The following is a 24,471-nucleotide window of genomic DNA, read 5'->3' on the forward strand; positions in this document are numbered from 1 at the left end:
AGCCTCCAATCTAATTTTGGCGTTTTCACAAGATATTGCTGCATTGTTTCATACAAATGAACAATCATCTTAGAGATTAATCACATCTAGCTAAAATACAGCAGTGAAGTGGTGGATGGACTGGTGCCAAATTTTACTTAAATCATCTCCTATGGCAAGTGCCCAAAGAGAATCTACAAAGCGTGACATTCTATATCTTGGAGTAGTGTAAAGGTACACTTGTGGGAGAACACAATTAGTCTGTACCAGAGTATATCCTTTGCCTGGAAAGGTAGGGTTGGTTGGTTGGTTGATTTAGTGTTTTATGGCACAAAGCAACTAGGCTATCTGTGCCAAACATCTGGTAAAAAGTTAAAAGTAAATTTAGTAAAATTTATAAAAGGAATTAAGGTAAAACAAAACAAAGTTAAAAAAAAAACATAAATAGCATAAAATCAATGTTTACATCTAGTCTACAATGTTAAAAGAAAAACTACAGTAATTCAAGTTGTAAAGGACTTTCTGTAGCATAACTGCAATTGCCATAACTCACCAGGATGACTAACAGGTAGTTCATACGGATAGTTCAAACAGCAGCATTAGTCACCTGAAGTCTGCCTTTCCAGTCCTGGTTTCAAGTTATTTAATGTTAAGGCTATTTTCTAATTTCAAATTGAACTAGATGGACTGTGATTCTTGAAAGGAAACCACATTGAAAAAGGTTTAAAGTATAAATTAAAACACTTAAATGGCATTAAAAAGATTAATGGCCTTTAAAAAACTAAAAACATTACCAAGGTGGACAGTGTCACCATCACCAAGAACACTGTCTAACGTTATGGAGAAACCTTGGGACAGAACATGTTTAAAATGGTGCCGTCATTGAGAGTCGTAACAACAAAAAAAAGTAAAATGTGTCACACAAACTACACATTCGTGATAAAAGAAAACAATGAGTTAAAAAACCGTGACCAATGTATAGTCTAGTTAAAACAATTTCCTCTTTCTGATCCTTACAAAAGCAAGACGGCCAAAGCTTAATAGAGGGTTTTATTTGGAAAAGCTTGTTTTCACGTTGCTCACTCCAAGTTGACTGCAAAATGGCATGGAACCAAGCCTTGAATAGAGGACCATAGTCCATGTATGGAACAGGCACAGCAGTGATAGAGCCAGAGCAGACAGATTTAGCTGTGGTGTTGGTGAGCCCATTCCAAAGAATACCAACGTGACCTGGTATCCAGAAAAACTGGATAGAAGTAGATGTTAATGAGAAATGGGCCAGTCGGTTTTGAATATCAGCAAGAATAGGGTGTGAGCCAACGTGAAGTGATTCCAGGGCCAGTAGAGTACTAAACAAGTCAGTATAAATAGTGCAGTTGGAGTACTGCTTAGCTTCAATATGATCCAGGGCAAGAGAAATGGCATACAGTTCGGCAGTGAACACAGAAGCTATAGAGGGGATTCTGCATGCAACCACCAAACTACAACAAACCATGGCAGAGCCTACACAGTCACCTGATTTCGAACCATCTGCATAAATAGAAATGGAAGGACAGTTCGAAAGATGTTCAGCAAATAGCAGACAGTCTTTCCAATCAGGAGTGTCTACTTTTCTCAGATGGCTTAAAGATAGGTCACAATTGGGGACTGTAAGAAGCCATGGTGGGATGGGCTGACCAGTGAATATAGCAATGTTATTCAAGGACAGATCCAATTCATCCAACTGTGCCTGGATACGAAGGCCAAAAGGAGCCATGGCAGACTGTCTGTTCTGAAAAAGTATGGCCCATCAAGGAAGATACAACCCCAGGTGGGATGCTTTGGTATGGAATGACGTTTCAAAGCATATAGTAAAGACAGCTGCAAATGGTGGAGGTGCAAATAAGGTTCATGAGACTCGATGTATAAGCTCTGAACTGGGGAAGTGCAGAAAGCCCCAGTGCAGACCCAAAGTCCTTGATGACGAATAGGGTCTAGCATCTCTAAGGCCAATGGTCTGGCAGAGCCGTAGACCAGTGATCCACAGTCGAGTTTTGATCGAATAAGAGCATGATATATCTTTAGCAGAGAATGTCGATTCGCTCCTCAAGTGGTGGAAGAGAGGACACAGAGGATGTTCAGTGCTCTTGTGCATTTGACCCATAGCTGCTTGATGTGTAATATAAAGGTCAGCTTACGGTTAAAGATAAGCCCCAAGAACTTTGTCTCAGGGCCACAGGCTGCACAACTTCACCGATACGGAGTTCAGGATCAGGGTGAATACCATGTTGGCATCAACAGTGTATGCAAATAGTTTTAGAGAGAAAGAAGTTATAACCGTTTGCTGTGGTCCACTTCAGTAAACGATTGAGAGCAGTCTGTAGCTCCAGCTCATTATACTTCATGTTTGACGACTGACGTGAGATGTGAAAGTCGTCGACATAAAGCCCGTTTGCAACAGTGAGAGGGAGTTCTTCAGTGATGGCATTAATTTTTATACTGAAAAGTGTGACACTCAGAAAACAGCCTTGAGGGACTCCAAGTTCCTGTAGAAAAAAACGGGAAAGTGTCAATCCCACAAGAACGTGGAATCTCCCACATGAACTTGGAATCACCTGTCCATTAAAAATTTTTAATAAAAATGGACAAATGGCCATGTAACCCATATATATGGAGGTCTTGCAAAATACCATACCTCCATGTTGTATCATAAGCATTCTCAATGTCAAAGAATATTGATACAAGATGTTATTTGAGAAAGGTTTCTCTGATTGACATTTCAAGTCGAATCGGGTGGTCCATGGTGGAGCGCTGTCATTGGAACCCACACTGGGTGGGTGATAAGAGGGTGATTTGAGGAAAAATACAAGATGAGCATTATCCATCCTCTCTAAGGTCTTACAGAGACAGCTCATAAAAGCAATTGGATGTTAGTTTGAAGGAATCTTAGGATCCTTCCCAGGCTTAGAGAAAGGCAGGACAACAGCCTGGCACCAGGAAAACATTCTCCTGCCAGATCTGGTTAAAAAGAATCAGAAAAATAGCAAGAAAAGCAGGAGATACATGGCGTAGCATGTCATAGTGTATATCATTAGGTCCAACTGATGAAGGGACAGTTTGAATTCCACCAGTGTAAAGGGACGATTATAGTGATAAAGACAATCAGCCTGAAAGGAAAGAGATGATTGCTCTGCCCAAGTCTTCATGGCCAAGAAGGTGGAAGAAGAAGCAGAAGTGCTGGATACCTGGCAAAAGCTTTCACCTAGAGTATCGGCGATGCTCCAGGTATCACCTACTTCATGAACATCAGAGAGCAAGATCAAGAGAGGGACAGAATTATATTGCCCACTGACCTTTCAAATCTTGTCCCCATATGACTTTGGAACTGGTAGTAGAAAATATGCTGGTTGTGAACTTAATACAAGATTCCTTCTGGCTTTGCTGTCTTACCCACCGAGCATGTGCACGGGTCTGCTGGAAGGCGATGCAGTTCGAGAGTGTGGGATATCTATGGAAAGTATCCCAGGCTCATTTTTGAATCTTCTGTGCCATGTGGCAGGCAGGATTCCACCATGGACGAGGATATAGTGGAAAACATGTCGAGGTTTTAGGAATACATTGAGCAGCTGCTTGTATAATACAGTCAGTTACTGCTGCCACACAGTCCTCTATTGGTGGCACACAGGTGATGGCAGGATCAAGTTCTGCGAGAGCAGTGAAAGGGGGCCAGTTTGTTTGATCCTGCTACCACCAGGGCACACAGGTCAGGTGGCATCGACTACGGCCAGTCCTTCTCAAGATTGTAGGAAAATGATCACGGCCTTGTGGATTATTGTTAACCTTCCATGAAAAATGAGAGAATAGTAAAGGGAGCAAATTGAGTGATAAACAGCAGTAAAGGACTGACTAGGTGCATGAAATTAAGTAGAAGAACCAGTTCTGAAAAGAGAAAGGTTGTGATCAGAGAGCATACGCTCTACAGAGCGACCCCTCCTATCAATACCAGCACTTCCCCAGAGGGGATGACGCCCATTAAAGTCCCCCAGGATGAAAAAGGGAGATGGCAACTGTTCAATGAGAGCATCAAGGTCTGATTAATCATATGTCTCTCCAGGTGACAAGTAGAGAAAAAAAACAGTGATGGTATGACCCAAGGAAATGCGGACGGCTGCGGCCTCCAAGGGTGTGTCGAGTGGCAAAGACAGGGTGGGCATATGCTGATCAACCAACAGTGCCACCCCTCCATGCACTCATCCATCACACAGCCTGTCATTTCTGTACAAAGAAAACTGCCGAAAGGTGACTGTTTTGGCAGGTTTCAGAAATGTTTCCTGTAAGGAAAGACAAACAGGATGGTAGAAAGCAATCAGTGTTTTGATGTCATCCAGATTAGAATGTAAACCTTGACATTTCCATTGTATCACGTCTTTTTTCCTTACTGCCCTTATTCGAGGGAGGTCTATTGACCTCCATGAATCCTGCCCTGAGTCGATAGGGGAGGTCTTTGCTGTTGGAAGGGGATTCCAGTGACTAAGGATGTTAACAAATGATTGTTTTGTATTTTAGGGTTGGAGAATAAGATGTATCTGAGGAAATGCCTGTACTGGAAGCAAAGGATGTGGATCTTGGGGTTTTGTTGGAATGTAGGTAAGGGACAGAGATAGGTGTTGAAGTTGATTCATCAACTTTTTTAACCATGGAGGTCAAAAGACTTTATTTTTTTGGAGAATGATTCTTTTAGAGGCACAGAGAGATCTGTCTGCATTCCTACTGTAGTTGCAGAACGAAGTGCAGCAGCATACATCCAAGATGAGGTGGTGGATAGCAATTTTCGAGCCTTAGGATAAGTAATGTTATGAAACATTTTCTAATGCTGCACCTATTTTTCTTCTAACCATTTCGGGCAAGAACAAAATAGGATGGTAAGAGCCATTGCAATTGATGCAATGAGGGTCTGTTTCACACTTGTAGGCATCATGGTCCTTGCCACTGGAACGAGCACATGTCAAGGAACCATGACTTTACATCTTTGAGTGACCAAACTGCTGACACTGGAAGCATTGGAGAGGGTGTGGAATGTACAGCTGTACCATGCAATTAAGATAACCTTCCTTGATGGTGGCTGGTGAACGTGGTGACAGAAATGTGAAAATGAGGACATTGGTTGGCACCATAATTCCATCTTTGCAAGTGGATATACACCTCACTGCGGAAACTCTTTGAGTGGAGAAACCATCGAGAATCTCCGATTCTGGGATGTTCTTCAAATCCCTCTCAACAATAACTCCTTGTGATGAATTCAAAGTAAGATGAGGTGAACCTCGACAGGTATATCCCCTGTTTCACCCTGCTACCAAAATATCTGAGGTAACATCATAAAAGTGCACATGCACACTAATTATTTTTCTTAAATGTGTATAAAAACTACATTATTTTATATTCCTATTTATAATAAATTTATCCTTTCATAAAGTTAAATTACTTCCAAAAACACTGAACTTGGTTAAAACCAGATGAAAACTTACCTTTGAAAGTTTTAAGTCCATACTGATATCCAGATCAGGTAATAATGGGGTATTCACAAGTTTTTTTTTAGTCCAGAGTAACAATATCTACAAGACATAATATTCAAATTCAAAAACTTTTGTATATCTTTAGGACAAAACAACACTGTCTTAAAACTAACATATACAAACACCTTTTTATCTTTACCCACCAATGATAACTTTTGTTGTTACACAATTCAAAAAGCATAATGGGTATGGTTTAATAAACTTTATAAATGCCATGTGTCTTTAGTCTTCAGATACAATTAGTAACCATAAATAAGGAGACAATGAACTTTTTAATATTTTCATCTAAGTCTACAAATAAGTAACAAATACAATAAAAGAAACTAACAAATCTTCATTCAACATGTATACATAATGTAAGTTTTTCTTACCTGTAAAAAAAAGCTTATAAACAGCATCTTATCTTATTGAATTATAATGTAATTATCTATCATCCATATGTAGCACATTACGATTTATGAAAGTGGAGTGAATGGGCATATAATTTGGTTATTTCATCCAATTTTATACATAAGCAATTTGTCCTTAGCAATATTTAGATTTATTGACACTATAAACAATTATTCAGACATTTGAAAATAAGAATGAACCAAAATCAGAACTTTCTGATGATAGAGGTAATTTATATATTTTTTCCAAACATGGTAACTTTAATGGCTAAGGAAAAGATGCATCAGTATGAAAGATTGTCCAGACCTTAGTTGCTACTTTTTTATCTTATCCTACGTGTTTATTTATGTTATTCAAGCTAATTTTACTGCATTTTCATGTTAACAATGAAAACAATATAATATTTTAAAATCTTGAGCTTCCATTTGCTGATATTAAATTTAACAGATAATTTGTAGATTTGAATAAATGATTGGGATTTGGATTTAGAGCTGCCAAATACAAGGTTGGTACAGAATATGCAATATAATGCACACAGACACATATGACAGAAAAGATAAATATTCTAAACAGGACAATAAGCACAGGTATATGCAAGTTACAAAAATCATACAAAGTTTCTATTACACTAAACTTAACAATAACACCAAACCTGAAGCATATAAAATATTCTCAAAGTCATGTCAAAAAGAAAGGCACTACTAATCAAAAGAAGAACTGAACTGAACATGTTAACAAAGTGAAACTGTGTTTCTATGCAGTTACTGAATTTACACGTATCATTATCAATGAGCACACAAACTTTGCCAACATGCAAAAAATTTCAATAAACAAGTTTGGTGTCAGTCATTGGAGCCAAAAAGGGCATACAAGGCTTTACAAACTGTGCCAATATTAAAACCTAATTATTTATTCTATAAATCAAGTGTTAAATTAATGTATGGGTTCCAGTACAGTAACTTATATTTTATAATCCTGCAGAAAGTTCAAGCTAAACTACTACAACATGTTTATAAGAGAATTTGTCTCACTGACATGGATACTAACAAGTCATGAAAAGATATCTGGGTCTCATCACAATTTATTTATTTATTCATTTTTGTGACATTTCTTCAAATTAATCAGTTAGAATATTTTACAATCATTATAATAAATTTAGCAAAAAAGAATCTGGAAATTTCAACAATGAACACACAATACTCATAAATTCAGACAGAGCTGTCATCGTCTAAAAATGTTACTATTTCTCAATTATTAACACTTTACCAAAGAGAAAGTTTATATGAAAACCTGTAAGAATTTATTCTTGTACAAAGTCTCTTTTAATTGTAAGTGGCCTTTTGTTATATATATATATATATATATTATTTGTAGCAGAGAATTAAAGCAGATACATATGTTTACTTTGAACACAAACTATGTTGTAACCCAATCCTGCCCAGTCACATTAGAAACTAGAGTTAGTAATAACGTGAGGGTGCTCAAAACTCGATGCATCTTATTATGATAAATTATATTTTTTATTAACCATTTACAAAAACTTTAACAGCCCTTTATAATAAATTATTAGAATGTAAGATTAATTGTATGTAGCATGTTTTATAATTGTCCAGTTATCATTTGACATAACAAAAAGTTTTGGTACAACATGGGAACTATTAGTCCATCTTGCTTATTCCACACTGTAAATTAATTAAAAAAAACAACAACAAAAAAACTAAAGTCAGACCTTATAAGTTATATACTTATCACTCAAATTTACTGCCTTCACAACATCCTAAAGCAACCCATTCCACATGTCAGCCACTGTACTTGAAAAATAAAGTTGCCTTAACTGAAAATGGTTTCTACCTTTCTTAAATCTGTATGTGTGCCCCCTAGTTCTATAATTCTTGCTGTTAAATATGAAAAAATGTTGAAGATCAACACTATCAATTCCTTTTACAATCTTAAACAGCCTCAACCACATTCATCTAACTCTTCTTTTATCAAGAAAAAACAACTTGAGAGATTTTAGCATTTCCTTATATGACAACTCCTCCACCCCAGACACCATCCCAGTAGTAACCCTTCTCTGAACTCTTTTCCAATAATTCAGTGTCTTTCATAAGGTAAGGAGTTCAAGACTGAACACAAAATGTGGGCAGTACAATGAAATTATAACCTCTTTAGACTTGTATTCAATATTTCTGTAGATATAACCTAAAATCCTATTTGCCCTAACACTAGCAACAGCACATTGCTTGAATGGTTTAAAAGACTGATCAACCATCACACCAAGATCCTTTTCTTTCATGATACTGTTAAGGTTATTCCTATCCATATTATAATTCAAATCTTGCTTTTTTTGTAATTAAAAACCCAGCTACCATATATTTGCCCAATGCACTAAATAATCTAAATTTTTTTGTAAAGCACGCAGCACCCTTCTCTTCACAACTAGCAACATCCAAAACCTTAATATCATCTGCAAATGTAAGTAATTTATTGACTATTCCTTTATCTATGTCAGTGGTGTTCAACAGTATTTTCATAACTAGCAAAATTGTGGAGAATGTGTTAACATTTTCACCACATTATATATAAAAAAACCTGAGGAGTAGAAAAATACACAATAATATTTTCAATTATAAAATAATAGAATTAATTATATGTAAAAAAACAAGTAGTAGAAGTAGAGCACCAATCTGCCACAGGTAGTGATTGGTGACCATGTTGGACACCATAGATCTGTGTAACTGATGTAAATCAAAAACAGCAAAGGTCGTAAGGCTGAGCCCTGAGGTACCCCAATTTTGACATCAATCCAATTTGACAGAACTCTATTTGTAACAACTCTTTGCTTTTTTCCATCCAGCCACTCTTCTATCCAATTTGCTAACTTATCCCCACATCTACAGAAACAATGTTTTCCACAAGCCTTTTACTGGCATTTTGTCAAATGCTTTCAGAAAATCCAGACATATTACATCTATACTTTCACCTTATTTACATAAGCAGTAATTGTTTCAAAGGACATCAAAAAATTTGTAACTCAAGATCTTTCCTTACTCTCCAATAAAATCTGTTATTAGACTTAACAAAACGTTTTCCACAAATGATGCAAGATTAATGGGTCAATAATTATTGAGACAGTTTTTATCACCTCTCTTGAAAGGAGTTATATTAGTTAACTTCCAATCCTCTGGAACCTGCCCACTATTCAAGGACTGGCAAAAAAAATGGTAGTAAGTGGTTCATGTATCTAATCTTTAAACTCCTTCAAAGCCCTTGTAGAAATATTAATTGGTTGGACCCTTACTGCTTTTAAAACTTCCCAATTCCCTTTAAATATGTTCTTATTAAAGAATGACAAGAAAAAATCTGCCTTGGCATTATTTTGTACACTAACATAGCACACAATGTCTCCCTCAGCTAGAGACATAATAAAACATTTTATCAAGAGTATCTATGTAACAAAAATTACACAGCTGAAGATTATCAATGATAATGTAACACAAGCTCATAACATAACTAAATGCTAATACATTTTACAATTAATTTTATATATAAATATCCATGTAAACTGAATCTTCTATCTTAATTATTATGTTAGAGAATTGTATATATTCCTAATGCAAACGTAGTATAAAGTCTCTCTGTCTACAGCAAATTAATAAGCTATTGATAACTATCTGGTCTTGTGTTTAGTGACCTACACAGAAGGATGGGGAAACTTACTCGTGTGTTCAAAACGTTTTTTCAAATCTAACCAATTTACATTTATACTTAACAGATTACAATCTTGAAGTTGTTCAGATCTACTTCCTTTATTTCTTGCACAGATATTAACAGTTTATATTCATAGTAAATTTAGGCTCCTCTCACCCTTTATTTTCTTTTCAGAAGACAAAATATTTAAGTTTACTGGCATGTTAGTTATTTTCATACCTGCTCAGTCGCATGGGTATGTGAAGTTAATACAAAAATTTCTCACTGAAAATCCTGTTTTTAATGCTACATTTAAACCAGCATCAAGTGTTAAGACCTTTTACTAAGAGAAAGCATGTTTTAATACAAGGCTAGCTAAAACATGTAAAATAGCAACAGACCCAAGTTTCATGTGTGATAAATACAGTACATTTATCACTAATTTCTAGTTTTAGACATCAAGGAATCTGTTCCCTATAAATTCAAATAGTTATATAATGTAAACATACATAAAGGTATTAGCATGGAAGTAGATGGTAAGTTCCAATTTTCATGCAACATATCATTTCATATATCATTGTACTGTTAATAAACTGTGTATTCATCAATTTGATGACCAGAATATCAACTTCAGGTTATTTATTCCTTTCCAATCAGATTTCAAAAGCCAGTTCAGAAGATGGTTTTGTTGATAAACTTTGTGGGTTTAGAAATGTACAACAGTTCCTAACTTAAATTTTGAATTTCCACATGAGAGGCATTTGACTAGAAATTTTATTTGAAAGCCTGCATTTTAATATCATTGAATAGGTCCTTAAAGAATATGCAACATACAGTTGTGTCAGGAACTTTACTACTAATGTACCTTGAGTTTCCCCGAGCTGCAAGCCGACAAGGTTTCACAGATGATAGAACATTCTTCATCACTTTTCCAAAGTCTACAGCACATAATAGTTCAATCTTGTTGGCTTCACAGAATACTCTGAAAATATTTTAATCATTATTTTTACATAAACATTAATAGATTGAAAAAAAATCACTAAAATTTTACTTATAAAAAAGCAAAAAACAAATTTCAGTAAATATAGCAATAACTTGATGTACGTTCAATTCAAATTATATTTAACCTCTTGTTTAACATAGAATAATTTCTGGCATGTTCACTTTCTCTGTTTCCAGGGGTCACATCTGTGTACTTTGGTATGTGATTTTCCCTCTGAATTCAGTAACACATGTTTGCGAGATCTTTTCCAATAAAACAGAAAATAAATCAATCAAAAACAAATTATGACATGTTGATAAATTTCCCAATTTTCCCCTGGTTCATAGAAATACAGTGTCTAGTCACAGAAAGGCTCAACATATAAAGAAAGCAAATAACTTTTTAGTCAAAGTTCTTGGCCTTCTTCAGAGAAAATCAACTGTACAAGGGTGTAATATTTATAATAAATGTTAATAAAATGAATGCTCCAGTTAAACATGTAATCATGAAGGAAAACTATAAATACCAGGTGACAATATCTTTGTAATTTAATGGCCAAAAAAATCTGTACCTAAAAAAACTGTAAATAAAAGCTTTTTGAGTTTTTGCACTATGAAAATTTGCTTATAAGATGATTGTGTGCAAAAAAAGTCATACACTCGAAATACTGATTATTAAAATCAATTATAATATGTTAGTGTCTCTTGTGTGAGGTGAACTGCAGATACTATTTGATTGTAAATTCCACAAAATATATGTTTATTTTCACTTATGTAAGAAGCTTCCAAGTCAAGAAAAGAAGGAAGATTAAGGAATTGAAACTGAAGGGTTGTGATTGTAGCTGAATAAATGTAGTTTTACAAGTATCACACTAAAACCAAACATTTGAAATGTATTTAGATGGTTTTAGAGATTGTACAAATAAAACTGGAGATTTTTAAGATGAAGATTTCCCAATTTTCCCCTGGTTCCTAGGAATACAGTGTCTAATCACAAAAAGGCTCAACACATAAAGAAAGCAAATAAATTTTTTCGTCAAAGCTCTTGGCCTTCTTCAGAGAAAATAAACTGTACAAGGGTGTAACATTAATAATAAATGTTAGGTAATAATAAATGCACAGGGACAAATCTTCTTTCAGTTTATTTAAAACACTTCAATAAAAATACGATTTTTGTATGTGAAAGGAATGCCAGACTTTGTAAAGATAGATATACATACTATTTTAAAAGTTAGTAGTATCTTTAAAGACTTTAAAGAGTCATGTAATCAAATTGACTGAGCCAATGCTGAGGGAGTTAAGATAGCTACTGGGTTAGTCAAGAATCCTTGGATGAAGATACTGTGAGGTCATGCAAATAATGTGAAGCAAACATAGGGTTGAAAATCCACACATCAGCATGCACAATGCCTTTGAACAGGCAATTAAACCAGGCCATTACGGACATAGAAATGTGATGAACCTGATAACTTGTAAGATATTCCTTCACTTCAAATACAGCTCAGAATAAATGATAAGGATAAATTTCATATTCACCTCATCAATGTAACAAATCCTGGGAAACTGAATGATTGCATTAAATAAAAAGTCATTGTGTAGCATCTCTAAAGGAAATAAAACCTTCAAGAGTTTCATTGAATATAACAACTGATTAAAATGTGATGAGTTATAAAAGTGAGAAACAGTAATCAAATGAATCAGTGAAAAATTTATTCCTTTTCCTGACTGACAGTGTCTTAGGGAAGAAATGGTCTCAGGACAAAAGTAGAATTATAAAGTATTCTGTGGAAATTAGCACAAACTATTCCAACCAGCATTTTTTGTAAGTCAGCAGCAATGAAAAATAAACGACTAGGTAAAGGTGATACCTAGCATATTAGGTTAAGGTCAAAAACAGGTGTTGAAAAGCAGCATGTAAGCAGTAACCTTAATATACTAGTTAGGTAACTGGAATGGTCATTTGAGACAAAATACCCAAAGAGACTTTAAAAAGCTGGAAATTACATGGAATTTTATCTTGAGTATTGAATGGAAGTTGATAAGGCTGACTTATACAGGATGACTGTGGAAGATGCAAAACTCTTGCCAAATAGTTGGGCCAAAAAAACCGAGTTACAGTTGGCACTTGTAAATGAAGTGGATTCAACCTCTCAATATACCACTACCGATATATGTACCATTTCTGTTCATAAATTTCCATCAGAGGACTATGCAAAGACAGAGATAGATACATGGCAACACTAGAAATTAAACCACGACCTGAGTGAAGGAATGCTAACTTCCATGCCTAAAACATAAGCTTCTGGATATTCAGGTATATCACGTAAAATCATGACTGCCTCTACAGAGATGGTCAGAGAGGAAGTGGAAGATAGGGGCACTTTGAAAAGTACTGCAGAAGCAGAAACCAGATTGTAGCTGCCAATCCAGGACTATCAACAGGACTTAACAATAGATTGGAATAAATCATAGTTAGTATCTTGTGTAAAATATGAATTGAAGAGAGGTCCTAGTGTTGTAATCCCATCCATAGACTTACTTCTGTTCCACCAGGAGATATTGATCTATTTAGGATAATTACAAATTCTGCCTTAGAACCCCTAATGCTGAGGAGCAGATATATTATTTGAGAATTGGAATATACTTTCACCTAATGGTTTTAGGCTAAAAAACATAGTTCCAGATAAGGAAGGAATAGCTGTACCATCAAGTAACCTCTCTGGATAAGCCCCAATATCTGTGGTTAGATAGAAAACTAAATATTTGCTCCAAGATATTAAAGTCCTCAAGTAAGGTGGAGGTTCAAAAGGAACTGGGGAAAGACCCAAAACATCACATTCTTGATGCACCAAATGAAGAAATCAAGTTAGAGGCAGCTTCACCCCAAAGGGACCTCCTTTTTTTATCTCTTTTAAATACTTTTTTTAACCACTGTGTCAAACAACATTTTAAGTTTATTTGGTTAAAGCAAAGCAACTTTGGACTATCTGCTGTGTCCACTATAGGGAATCAAACCCTAAATTTTATGCTTTATCTGCATAAACTTATCACTGTTACATGGGGAGATTGAGAAGCCAACAGAATAAAAGAAGGTGCAGGAAAAAGTGTATCTACATTCTCTCCAGAATGTCCAGGACTGTTTGAAGCTTCCGAGTCCCACAGAGGAACACCATCAAATCAAATATATGTCTCCATCTCACTATGAATAAGATCAGTGACAGCCTCAACTAAAAGTACCTCTTTCCCATAATTACTGTGCTATGCTACATATCAGAAGAGACTTGATCTGCTCCTGTGCTGGAAGTAAAAATTCGGGAATTCACACTATATATCAGCTTAACAACAAAAAAATTATTTTCATGAAAATTACCTATGTAACATAAATAATGCTCAATGTATCTCCACACAATTTTAGCTCTGAGAAACCTGTTAGCGATACTTTATCAAAAAAAAGTGATGACATTATCTGAATGAAGTGCTTACATACAGTACCAGGATAGAGGGTGTATTGATGTAGCTGAAGAGTGTCACAAGACAAATATTACCAAACGTTATTAAATGGGGGATAAAAGACTTGAGCAAGCAAGAGAAAGTTATACCAATGTTTACAATGGGTCAATGAAAAATCTCTAGCAGTTGAGTAATAGCTGTAGTGTGAGATGAGGTACAATTTGGAAAATAGTATATGAAGACAGTCACCACTTGCCACAGAGTGGGATCCATTACATGAAAATATACCTCTGAAAAACAAAGAAAACAAAAATAACTTACTTACTCAGAGTTCTATCACTATATGGAGAATAGCTACAGGTGGAAGATAATATTTGGCTGAGAAGGAGACAGATAGATGTTGTAAGTAGCTCAACACAAAGATGTGTAGAATGATCCACATGCTAGTATGGATAATCTCCTCAGAGGACAAAGGAATGAACAGCCAAGAGGACATTGGAAAGTGATAGATATGATGGGATGAAACACAAAATAACTGACAAGATTAAGAAGAAATGAAGTGAGAATTATGGAATGGTGTTGTGCATGACACTGAATGGACTAGATACAAAAGATGATCCAGATCAGAAAGGGAGGAAAAATGGGATACGTAAGGAAAGGAAAAAGCTGCCCAAGTCGGCATCAACCTGGTCTAAGTTCTCAAATCATGGCAGAATTGCTCATGGATCGGGAGATCTCTTGATCTGCATGAAAGAAGCTATCTTTTAATGAACTACTATTGACACTTTCTCCATCAATAAAAGGTGCACCTGCAGCTGTTTTCATGAGCTGTCAAATACCTGTATCACAAGAAGCCATTATAGTCTTAACAGTAAAGTTTGAATTAAAAAATATTAGCAGACTACAGATAGTTGAGTGAGAAATAATATTCACAATCAAATAAAGAAATTCAGCTTGATAGTGGATTACAAACAGTACTCTGAATATGTTCAAATATCAGTGATGTCGAGAAACCCACTTGTTGAGAAATTTATATGCAAAAACGGCTCGTTTGGGTTGAGAAAATATTTTACATAGAAGAGCGAACAACGTTTCGACCTTCTTCGGTCATCGTCAGGTTCACAACAAAGAGGTAACTGACCGGAAGCTGACCACATGTTTGAAAGGGGTTGTGTAACTGAGTGTCGGAATGTAGAGGGTGGTATTAGATGTTTGAATATATAATTTTATTTATTTTATTATATTAATATAGGTATAAAGGCGTTCCTTCATATTGGTTTATTTTGGGTTTAAGTTGTTGTATAAGTAAGGCTTCTTTAATTTTGCGTTTGTTTATGTTTGTTTCTTTATTTAGTATTTGAGTGTTTTCTATGGTTATGTTGTGTTTATTTGACTTGCAGTGTTCGAAAAGGTGTGAAGGTGACTTTTTATGTTCTTTGAATCTGGTTTCCATTTTTCTACTTGTTTCTCCAATATAGAAGTTGTGGCAGTTATCACATTGTATTTTGTAAATAATGTTGGTGTGCTGTTTGTCAGTGTAGTTTTTACATAGTATAGACCTCAGTTTTGTGCCTGGTTTTTGAACAAATTTGGTATTAACTGGAATGTCATATTTTGTTACTAATTTTTGCCAAATGTTGGTTATTTGTTTGCTGATGTCAGGGATATATGGTATACAGCAGTATATGGTTTCGTGATTTTTTTATTCGTGAGATATATTTACTTTAGTTGGTTGATTTTGCTTTCTGTCTAGGTGTGTGCGAAAATGTTTTCTATGGTTTGTGGAGGAAACTTATTGATGTTGATGAAGTATTGTTTTATTTTGTCTAATTCATCGTTAATTTTATCTGGTGAGCATAGTTTTATGGCTGTGTTTATTTGGTTTCTTAGTATGTTGAGTTTTTGTTTTGTTTCATGTGCTGAGTCCCAAGGAATGTATAGTCCAGTATGGGTGATTTTTCGGTGGATTTCTGTTTTGAATTGTGTGTCGGTTCTTGTAATTTTGAGGTTAAGAATTGATATTTGATTGCTTTCTTCCTGTTCACATGTGAAGTTAATGTTGGGATGTATAGAGTTAATGTGATTGAAAAAATTAAGTATGTGTTCTATAGATTTGAATCCTGCAACCGTGTCATCTACATATCTGTACCAGTATAGTGGTGGATGTAATGCTGTGTTAATTGCTTGTGTTTCAATTTGTCATAAAAATATTGGCTGGAACTGGTAATACTGGGTTGCCGATGCTTAGGCCATTTGTTTGTATATAGTTTTGGTTGTTGAACATGAAGTTTGTCTTTATCGTGGTGAATTCAATGAGAGTTGCTAACTGGTTGCTGGGAATTTCTATAGTTGGGTTAGGGTCTCGGATATAGAGTTCTAAGGCTATCTTGCAGGCTTCAGTGGTTGGAACTTCTGTAAAGAGGGATATAACATCGAAACTGGCCATTAAGGCTTTATGATTAAGTTGATTTAGATTAGACTTGAAATTAAAAGAGTCTTTGATGAATGAGCTGGCTGATGTTACATATTTGGAAAATGCCCATGCTATGTATTTACCAAGATTGTAATTAAAGGATTCATATGTGGACATTATTGGTCGTAATGGACAATCTGGTTTATGAGGTTTGGGGATGCCGTATATTTGCGGTGTGCGTGAGTCAGTTTTACGTAGGTAGGAATAAAGTGTTTGTGAAATTGTGTTGGCTTTTTTCATTTGTAGTAGTAATTTGTTCAGTTGCGTCTCGTGTGTCTTTGTTGGATTTGTGTGTATTAGTTTAAATTTGTTCGTGTTTGATAGGATGTTATTCATTTTTTGGATGTATTCATTCGTGTTCATTATGACTATAGCGTTACCTTTATCTGCTTTTAGAATTTTTATGTTTTAGTCTTGTTTTAGGTTTCTAATGGAAATAATGTCTCTTTTTGTAAGGTTGTTTGTTAGTTTTCTGTAAATATATCTCACAAATCAAAAAATCATGAAACCATATACTGCTGTATACCATATATTCCTGACATCAGCAAACAAATAACCAACATTTGGCAAAAATTGGTAACAAAATATGACATTCCAGTAAATACCAAATTTATTCAAAAACCAGGCACAAAACTGAGGTCTATACTATGTAAAAACTACACTGACAAACAGCACACCAACATTATTTACAAAATACAATGTGATAACTGCCACAACTTCTATGTTGGAGAAACAAGTAGAAAAATGGAAACCAGATTCAAGGAACATAAAAAGTCACCTTCACACGTTTGCGAACACTGCAAGTCAAATAAACACAACATAACCATAGAAAACACTCAAATACTAAATAAAGAAACAAACATAAACAAACGCAAAATTAAAGAAGCCTTACTTATACAACAACTTAAACCCAAAATAAACCAATATAAAGGAACGCCTTTATACCTATATTAATATAATAAAATAAATAAAATTATATATTCAAACATCTAATACCGCCCTCTACATTCCGACACTCAGTTACACAACCCCTTTCAAACATGTGGTCAGCTTCCGGTAAGTTACCTCTTTCTTTGTGAACCTGACGATGACCGAAGAAGGTCGAAACATTGTTCGCTCTTCTATGTAAAATATTTTCTCAACCCAAACGAGCCGTTTGTGCATATAAATGTTCAAATATGTTTAAAAAAATTTTTTGAAATCAAGTACTAGGCCTTAACACTGTTGTGTGAAACTGAGAAGTAAAAATTGGGTTCAACTGCAAAGAGAGTATCAGCTGCAATATGAAGGCTTAACAAACTCCTATTGATGGAGACTGTTGCATACTAATTTACATGCTTAAATGCAGCTGCAGAAGTAGATGGGAGTTTCAAAGCTAATGATGAGGGAGAATTTGCCAACTAAATGACAGTCAAAATCGAGAATAGTTGGAACTATAAGAGGAGGAAAGTAATTGTATCAGAATTGACTTCTATAATTTCCATACTTTCACTTCTGATACATTTTTGACTATCTTCATAAAATATTGCAAATTTCAGTAATCATTAAGTCATTTGTAGACAAAACACACGAGTATAAAGCAGTTTTCATGTTAATATTAAAAATACTTTCCTTCACCTGAATATTCTCAAATTTTTGTTGTGTAATGTTTAAATCATCCTAACTGAAAGCTAAACATTTTTATTCGATAAAATTTTATATTTTATTTATCTTTTCCACCCTAACTCTATAAAAGTTGATCAAATCCTCATAACCACCAAAAAATAATTCTAAATAAATCTAAATTACCTTTTCTCTTTCTAGAAAAATTTATATATTAATATTTTTTTATTTTACCTAATTTAACATAAAAAAGTTTTTAAATTTTTATAATTTAGTTATGTTTACACTAATAAATAAAGAATACACAATGTCCCATAACTATATTACAATTGTTCTGGTTTTCTAACTGGAACTAGAGCCATTAAAATTCATTGATGTGTTGTGGGAATAAATTTGAAGTGGAAGTGAAATAGACAATTCTCTGTACAGAAAACAAAACAATATGTCACTTGATAGATTAAAAACTTTACTTTATATTGATTATAAATAATGTAATATTAAACTTTAAAGAGAACTACTGATAATTTCTGAAAGAGAGAATGTGACAGGTGGGCACAGCAAGAGGGGTCCTATTTTCTATTTTATGGCTCTGTAACTAAATAAGATTGAAGGTTATGAAAATTATGCTTTAGCTTTGTGATGACAACATTATAATGAATACTTTATATTATATTTCTTATTTCATGGAAGAAAAGTAACCAGATTAGAAAAGGGGAAATGCCTGGAACAAAAGTGTCATAATTCTCATGATAGGAAAACTTCAGGATTTGTTTTTTAAATACTGCCTCATAAAATTAAGAACTTATTTATATACTATTGAAATTTGGATGATTAGCTATATTTTTATGCTAAATGTATACATATATGATGATAAGAAAGTAGTTAATTAAATTTTGAATGTAACCCACTGAAATGACTTGACATAAGAAAAAGATGCCCCCAGCAAAAGTTATTCAGGTTAACTGCTCAGCTTTCATGTGTTAACTCATGTGTTGTGAGTGATTCCAAAGAAGCCCACGTGTAAAGATGATGGTATTATAAGAACAACATATTCCATGCCCTGAAGGCATAGAGGAGAAGGTCCATCCTAACTGAGAGATAAATTGAAAAAATACCCATACACAGCTTTGGATGAAAGAGCTTGAGAGTGAAGTTCTGCCAAGTAACAGAAGGCAACTAGAAGCATCTAGTCTGTCATATAATGGTGAGTGTGAATAGCCATGGAGTGAAGATCATGTAAAAAGGATCTGACAATCCAGGAAAAGATGTTTGGGATGGATGCAAGGCTGGATGGTAGAGCACAATATTGGAAAACCTGTCTCTTGTGCAGAAAACAGAAGTACCAAAGAGAAGATTCCACGACTGAAATATGAAGGTAGGCATTAGTGACATCAAACTTTATTATCCATAGGCTGGATGCAAAATGGTACTGGATGGAAAGAAATGACTCAATAGTAAACTAATAGTCTGAAGGAAATGGTGTAAATGAGAAAAGTGTATAACAAGTTGCCATTCATCCATCTTTATTGTTATTATAAATGAATGCAAATAAGAACCTTTAAGAAAGTAGTCAACACACTTTATGGCCTCTTTGAGCAGAAGAACCAAGATGACTGGTGCTTGACAACTAGATGTAGGATGATTCTAGGGGGGGGGGGAAGGCAATTGTTATGGTATAAATCGAGAAGGAGACATGAAATGAAGGACTAACCCTTTAATAGGAACCTGAATGATCACTGTTTGGAGGCAAAGGTCTCCTATACAGACTTGGACCATTCAATTCAAATCTACAAAGGACTGGATCCACAGGGTGATCACCTACATCACTGTTGGTACTACACACAACATAGGATGTCTGCTGATAAGGGCAAAATCTCCTCCATGTTCTGAAAGATTGTGAAGCTTACACAGAAGGTTTGGAAACCCAAATGGAAGATGCTGTAAACTGTCAGTTAGAAGACTGGAAAAGGTGGGAGGCAAGTATCTAAAGAATAAAGTGGAAACAAGTCACATTTAACAAAGGTTTCATAGATTCTGAAATATCTGCAAAAATTACATATCTAAGAAAAGTGTTTCTCTGAGACCTGTAGTGTCTGAAGAAGGAAGCTGAACTCCCTTCAGCAAAGTATTTCTCTCCAAAAGAGCCCAGCAACAAACCAACAAAGAGACCAGAAGCTGATAATCTTACCAATGTAGAAGTCAATTAGGAATTAACATCCTTTAAACATTAGCAGAAGACGTGGGAAAGGCCTCAGACAACTGAAAAAAAAAGATATAAAATGAGTAACTGTTGCAAGGGACAATTGTGAAAATTGAGCGAGTCTAAAACAGGAACTCAAAAGAGGAAGAAGTGGATCCAACCTCTGATAATCTACACCCTTGTGCAAATTAATTAAAAGAAGATGGAAAATTATGAGTTTTTCAATTTTTTGCATTTTATTTCTAAGAATTCAAAAATTACTCACAAATTAATACATGATATGACCTCCTTTATTTTTCAGAAGATCATTAATCCCTTTTGGCATAGAGTCCACTAGTTGACTGCAATCTTTACTAATTTTTGGATCATGGAACTACACCTCAATTATAGCCTCAATTAGTTTATTTTTCATAGTACAGTCCTTTCCCCGAAGTCTTTCTTTATAAATTGCCCAAAAATTTTCAATAGGATTTAAGTCTGGAGAGTTTCCAGGCCAGTCCAGCACCTTTATTCGCATTGTAGTAATAAATTCTTCACAAGTTTCGATGTGTGGCACGGAACCAGATCTTGCTGAAAATGCTAGATCCATCTGGAAATCTCGTGCAATTCTGGAACAACTCTTCTCTGCACAACTTCAATGTACTGTGGTCCTCGCATCATACCTTCGATGATATGTAAGCCTCCGATGCCATAGTAGCTGAAAAAGCCCCAAAACATCTTCTTCAAGGGATGTTTTATGAACTGATTGATGTGACATTCTCAAAGTTTCTCACCTGGAGATCTGCAAACATGCAGACTTCTTTGACCCTGTACAAAGAAATGAGTCTCGTCACTAAATAACACCTTCCTCCATTGTTCTTGGGTCCAGCTCTTGTATTTCAGACCCCATTGATACCGTTTTTTCTTCATTGAGTTGGTAAGTAGTTTTTTGACTGGTCTCCTTGCCCTTCTAATGCAATTTCGAATGACGTAATATTCCTCAAAATTTCGTCATATATCCCAAAAATAGATCGACCATACTGCAAAACACAGCTAATGACACCATCTGTGTGAAAAAATTACTATTAAAGGAAATCAGCAGGTCCAGCAAGCCAATACAGGCCACCATGCTGAAAATATTGTAAAATGAGCATTTGTTGCAATTAATTTACCCAATGGTGTAAATATGGGTCTTTCAAGTGTTGGAGAGTGAGGGCATGCTGATCTCATAAATGGGTAGGACAATGTGTGGCAGTAGCCTCTCCCATTTTATTTGCAAATCTCTGAGCATACATAGCAATATCTGGTAAAGGTGGAAAGACTAGGTTATTTGCCAAATGACTTTCTCTCCACAAAGAAGAAAAGTCATGAGCCACAGAAAAAGCTCAAGAGATCACAAACTTGATTTACTAGTTGTGTGAAAACAAATCAGGAGGCAGGATGTCAGTCCAAGGCTTGTGATTAGCTACCTAAGTAAAGAAAGGAGCCAGGAGTCCAAATTCTCATCCATCTGCTTGTGAGTCTATAGGATAAGAAACATCAGACTTCAGGTAAGACTGCTTCTATGCATCTGAAGGATTGTACATCCTCTGCAGAAATGGGGACTTTCCCCAATGCCTGGGCAACATTAGACTCCAGAGTTGGCATATTATGAGCACTAGGAGACTCCATATCAGAGATGAATATGAGAATTCATATCCAAAACATCTCAATATAGACAATAAATACAAAACCCAATAATGAGTGTTGCAAATAAAAAATCTAAAAAAAAAGTGTAAGTACGATGAAAGTTATGCAACACACAAGGGAAACCTGCAGCAAGCATGTAAAACCATTGTCCTCATGTTACATTGTGGAGAAAAATACAGAGGAAATAATAATGGAGAGCTTATATATGGATTTTGCTTAGTGCATTGATGTCTGTAGATTTAAATTGCTATGGGGAATATAATGAGGTATAAAGGCTGGAGCAAGTGAGGTAAAATTCAAAGCAATTTTTAGATGGGCAGAGAAGAGAAACTTTTGCTGGTGTAAAGCTATAGCATGTGAGGAAGTGTGTTTTGGAATAATATTAATGATTAACATAATGTCTTATTTAATACATATTAATATCAAGTTCACAACTGGAACAAGAAGGAATACTCAACAGATGTGGCATTTAAAATTCTTTTCAATAGGATAAGAGTAAATTTATCTATGAAGTTTTTTCCCTTTTTATTAGTTATATTTCTGGGTGTCAGCAATACCAAGTATGGGGTACACATATACTTGACTCAATATTATTACTTATAAGTATCTTTACTGCCCTACCCTCAAACTGAAATCCTTTTAGAAAGAATTGGAATAAATTAATCTAAACAATCTTGGGCATGGCAAATATGTCAATAAAAAAAGTCTGACCTCCTCAGTTCAAAATTGTAATTAGACCTCAAATAGGTCAAGAGATGATAGAGCTACTAGTTAAAAGTTTGTACTTGAAAAACTCAGAGCCATTTTATGACACACTATGCCATGGCTTAAAAACAATAAGCTGTAAAAGTATCTTTTCAATCTTTTCTGTTGAAAATTAACAGCTTTTGATCTTTATAATGCTACAGGAAATTTTTCATAATCAAAAATTTACTTTCATATGTGCAAAATAAATAATTTATCAATGTTTTCAAAGTGAAAATAAAATCTTGAAATTAAAGCTTATTCCACAAAATAATACATCTTAATAATGTTAATAATTTACAATATTTTTAGGAAATAAATCCAAGATAAAAATAAATACTGGAAACCTCTTAAGAACCATCCACTTCTCTGTTCTTCATTATAACCATAAATGACTCTTGTTATCTTGGAAAACTTGATTATAACTAATTAAAAATCAGCAAAATATACATAAAATGTCATTGGGCTTTATCAGCAGCAAAATATAAAGTCATTTTTACTCTAAACATATCATGATAATGACACATAAGATTCTATGCATCAATTACGTGCAAAGATTACAGAAGTTTTTGTGTTGATAAAATTTGTGACGATTAAAATAATCAAATCATTCCTTCAATATTTTTTATAGATAACTTAGGCAGTTGTTATGATGAACAAACTATATAAAATGGCCAGCAACTGTCTAATTCAGTATGAGATTTGTGAAGAAAGTCTTTGAGAATTAGTGTACAAAAGTGGCACAAAGGAAACGGATGAAGACTAAATAATGAAAGATGGAAGTTCATTAGAACGTTGTCCTTTAATATTCATACTACTTTGTAGATTATTCCTATAAAGCTGTCTCCAAAAGAGTCCCACTGTAGTAAACAGTTGCTGCACATTTTATCTTTGTTTACTGCTTCTAATGATTTTGAACCAATGTTCAATTATTATTATTATTCAAGTATTAGTTTTTAAAAGGTTAAAGTCCATGATAGAGACAACAGCACCAAACATTAAAAAAATCAAAGAACCCCTTTTAATTAAGAAAAAACAAAGTAATACCTATCAGTTACAGATACTTCACTGGCACTTTTGACTGTTATTGAACTTTCACATATCCTTAAAGTCCACTTGTGAAATAACCTTATTCTGTTAGTGGAAATACACATTTACTTTTAAATTCTGAAAATAATATGTGTATTTAACCAGTTTACACATTTGTTCATGAAAAAGCATATAACAATTTAGCAAATATTATTTTAGTTTCATGCTTATATTAAAAATAATAGTTGTTTCTGAGCATGAGCAGTCAGTTCTATATAAAAGACTTATCTGACAGTATTTGTAATGCAGGTGAGGTCCATCTATACACACATACCTGTACTCTTTGTACACTTCTCGTTTTGGGAGAGAAACATCTGGATCTTCCTCCAGGTGAGTTGTGATCCAGGTAAGAGTTTCAGCTACTTCTGCTTTCTTGCCAACTGGATTCCTAGAGACTTTTCTTCAAAAATAAAATATATCTGCACTTAAGAAACAAAACAAAACATATATACACATATGTTTTTACTCACTACATTTACAAATGGAACTGGTTTCCATTATGATGACTATCAAATGATCCATAATTAAAAACAAAATACTAGTAAATCCTATGTGATACAGCAAACTTGGTAGCAAGGTCTTCAGTATGCTTATTTTATGAATTTGTTTTAGCTCTTTGTACATCATACCAGTCACTTTAACTGACCTTATAA

General features: G+C 34.5%; 1 protein-coding gene across 4 annotated transcripts in view; it reads right to left on the bottom strand.

The window, feature by feature from the left end:
• LOC143231978 (DNA-binding protein RFX5-like) overlaps positions 1–24,471 on the bottom strand; it is a 61,143-nt gene that overhangs the window by 15,043 nt on the left and 21,629 nt on the right. For 2 of the 4 annotated variants that reach the window (XM_076466910.1, XM_076466909.1), the window contains exons 4-6: positions 24,093–24,218; positions 10,477–10,593; positions 5,484–5,570 (exon numbers count right to left, since the gene is read on the bottom strand). In XM_076466910.1, coding sequence (XP_076323025.1) covers positions 5,537–5,570; positions 10,477–10,593; positions 24,093–24,218 — 277 coding nt within the window. In that variant the 3' untranslated portion in view covers positions 5,484–5,536. Of the gene's footprint in view, positions 1–5,483; positions 5,571–5,638; positions 10,594–24,092; positions 24,219–24,471 lie in introns of those variants that run through there. The other 2 variants (XM_076466908.1, XM_076466911.1) reach the window with 1 other exon arrangement.

The sequence above is a fragment of the Tachypleus tridentatus genome, chromosome 11, assembly GCF_004210375.1.
Source record: "Tachypleus tridentatus isolate NWPU-2018 chromosome 11, ASM421037v1, whole genome shotgun sequence".
NCBI lineage: Eukaryota > Metazoa > Arthropoda > Merostomata > Xiphosura > Limulidae > Tachypleus > Tachypleus tridentatus.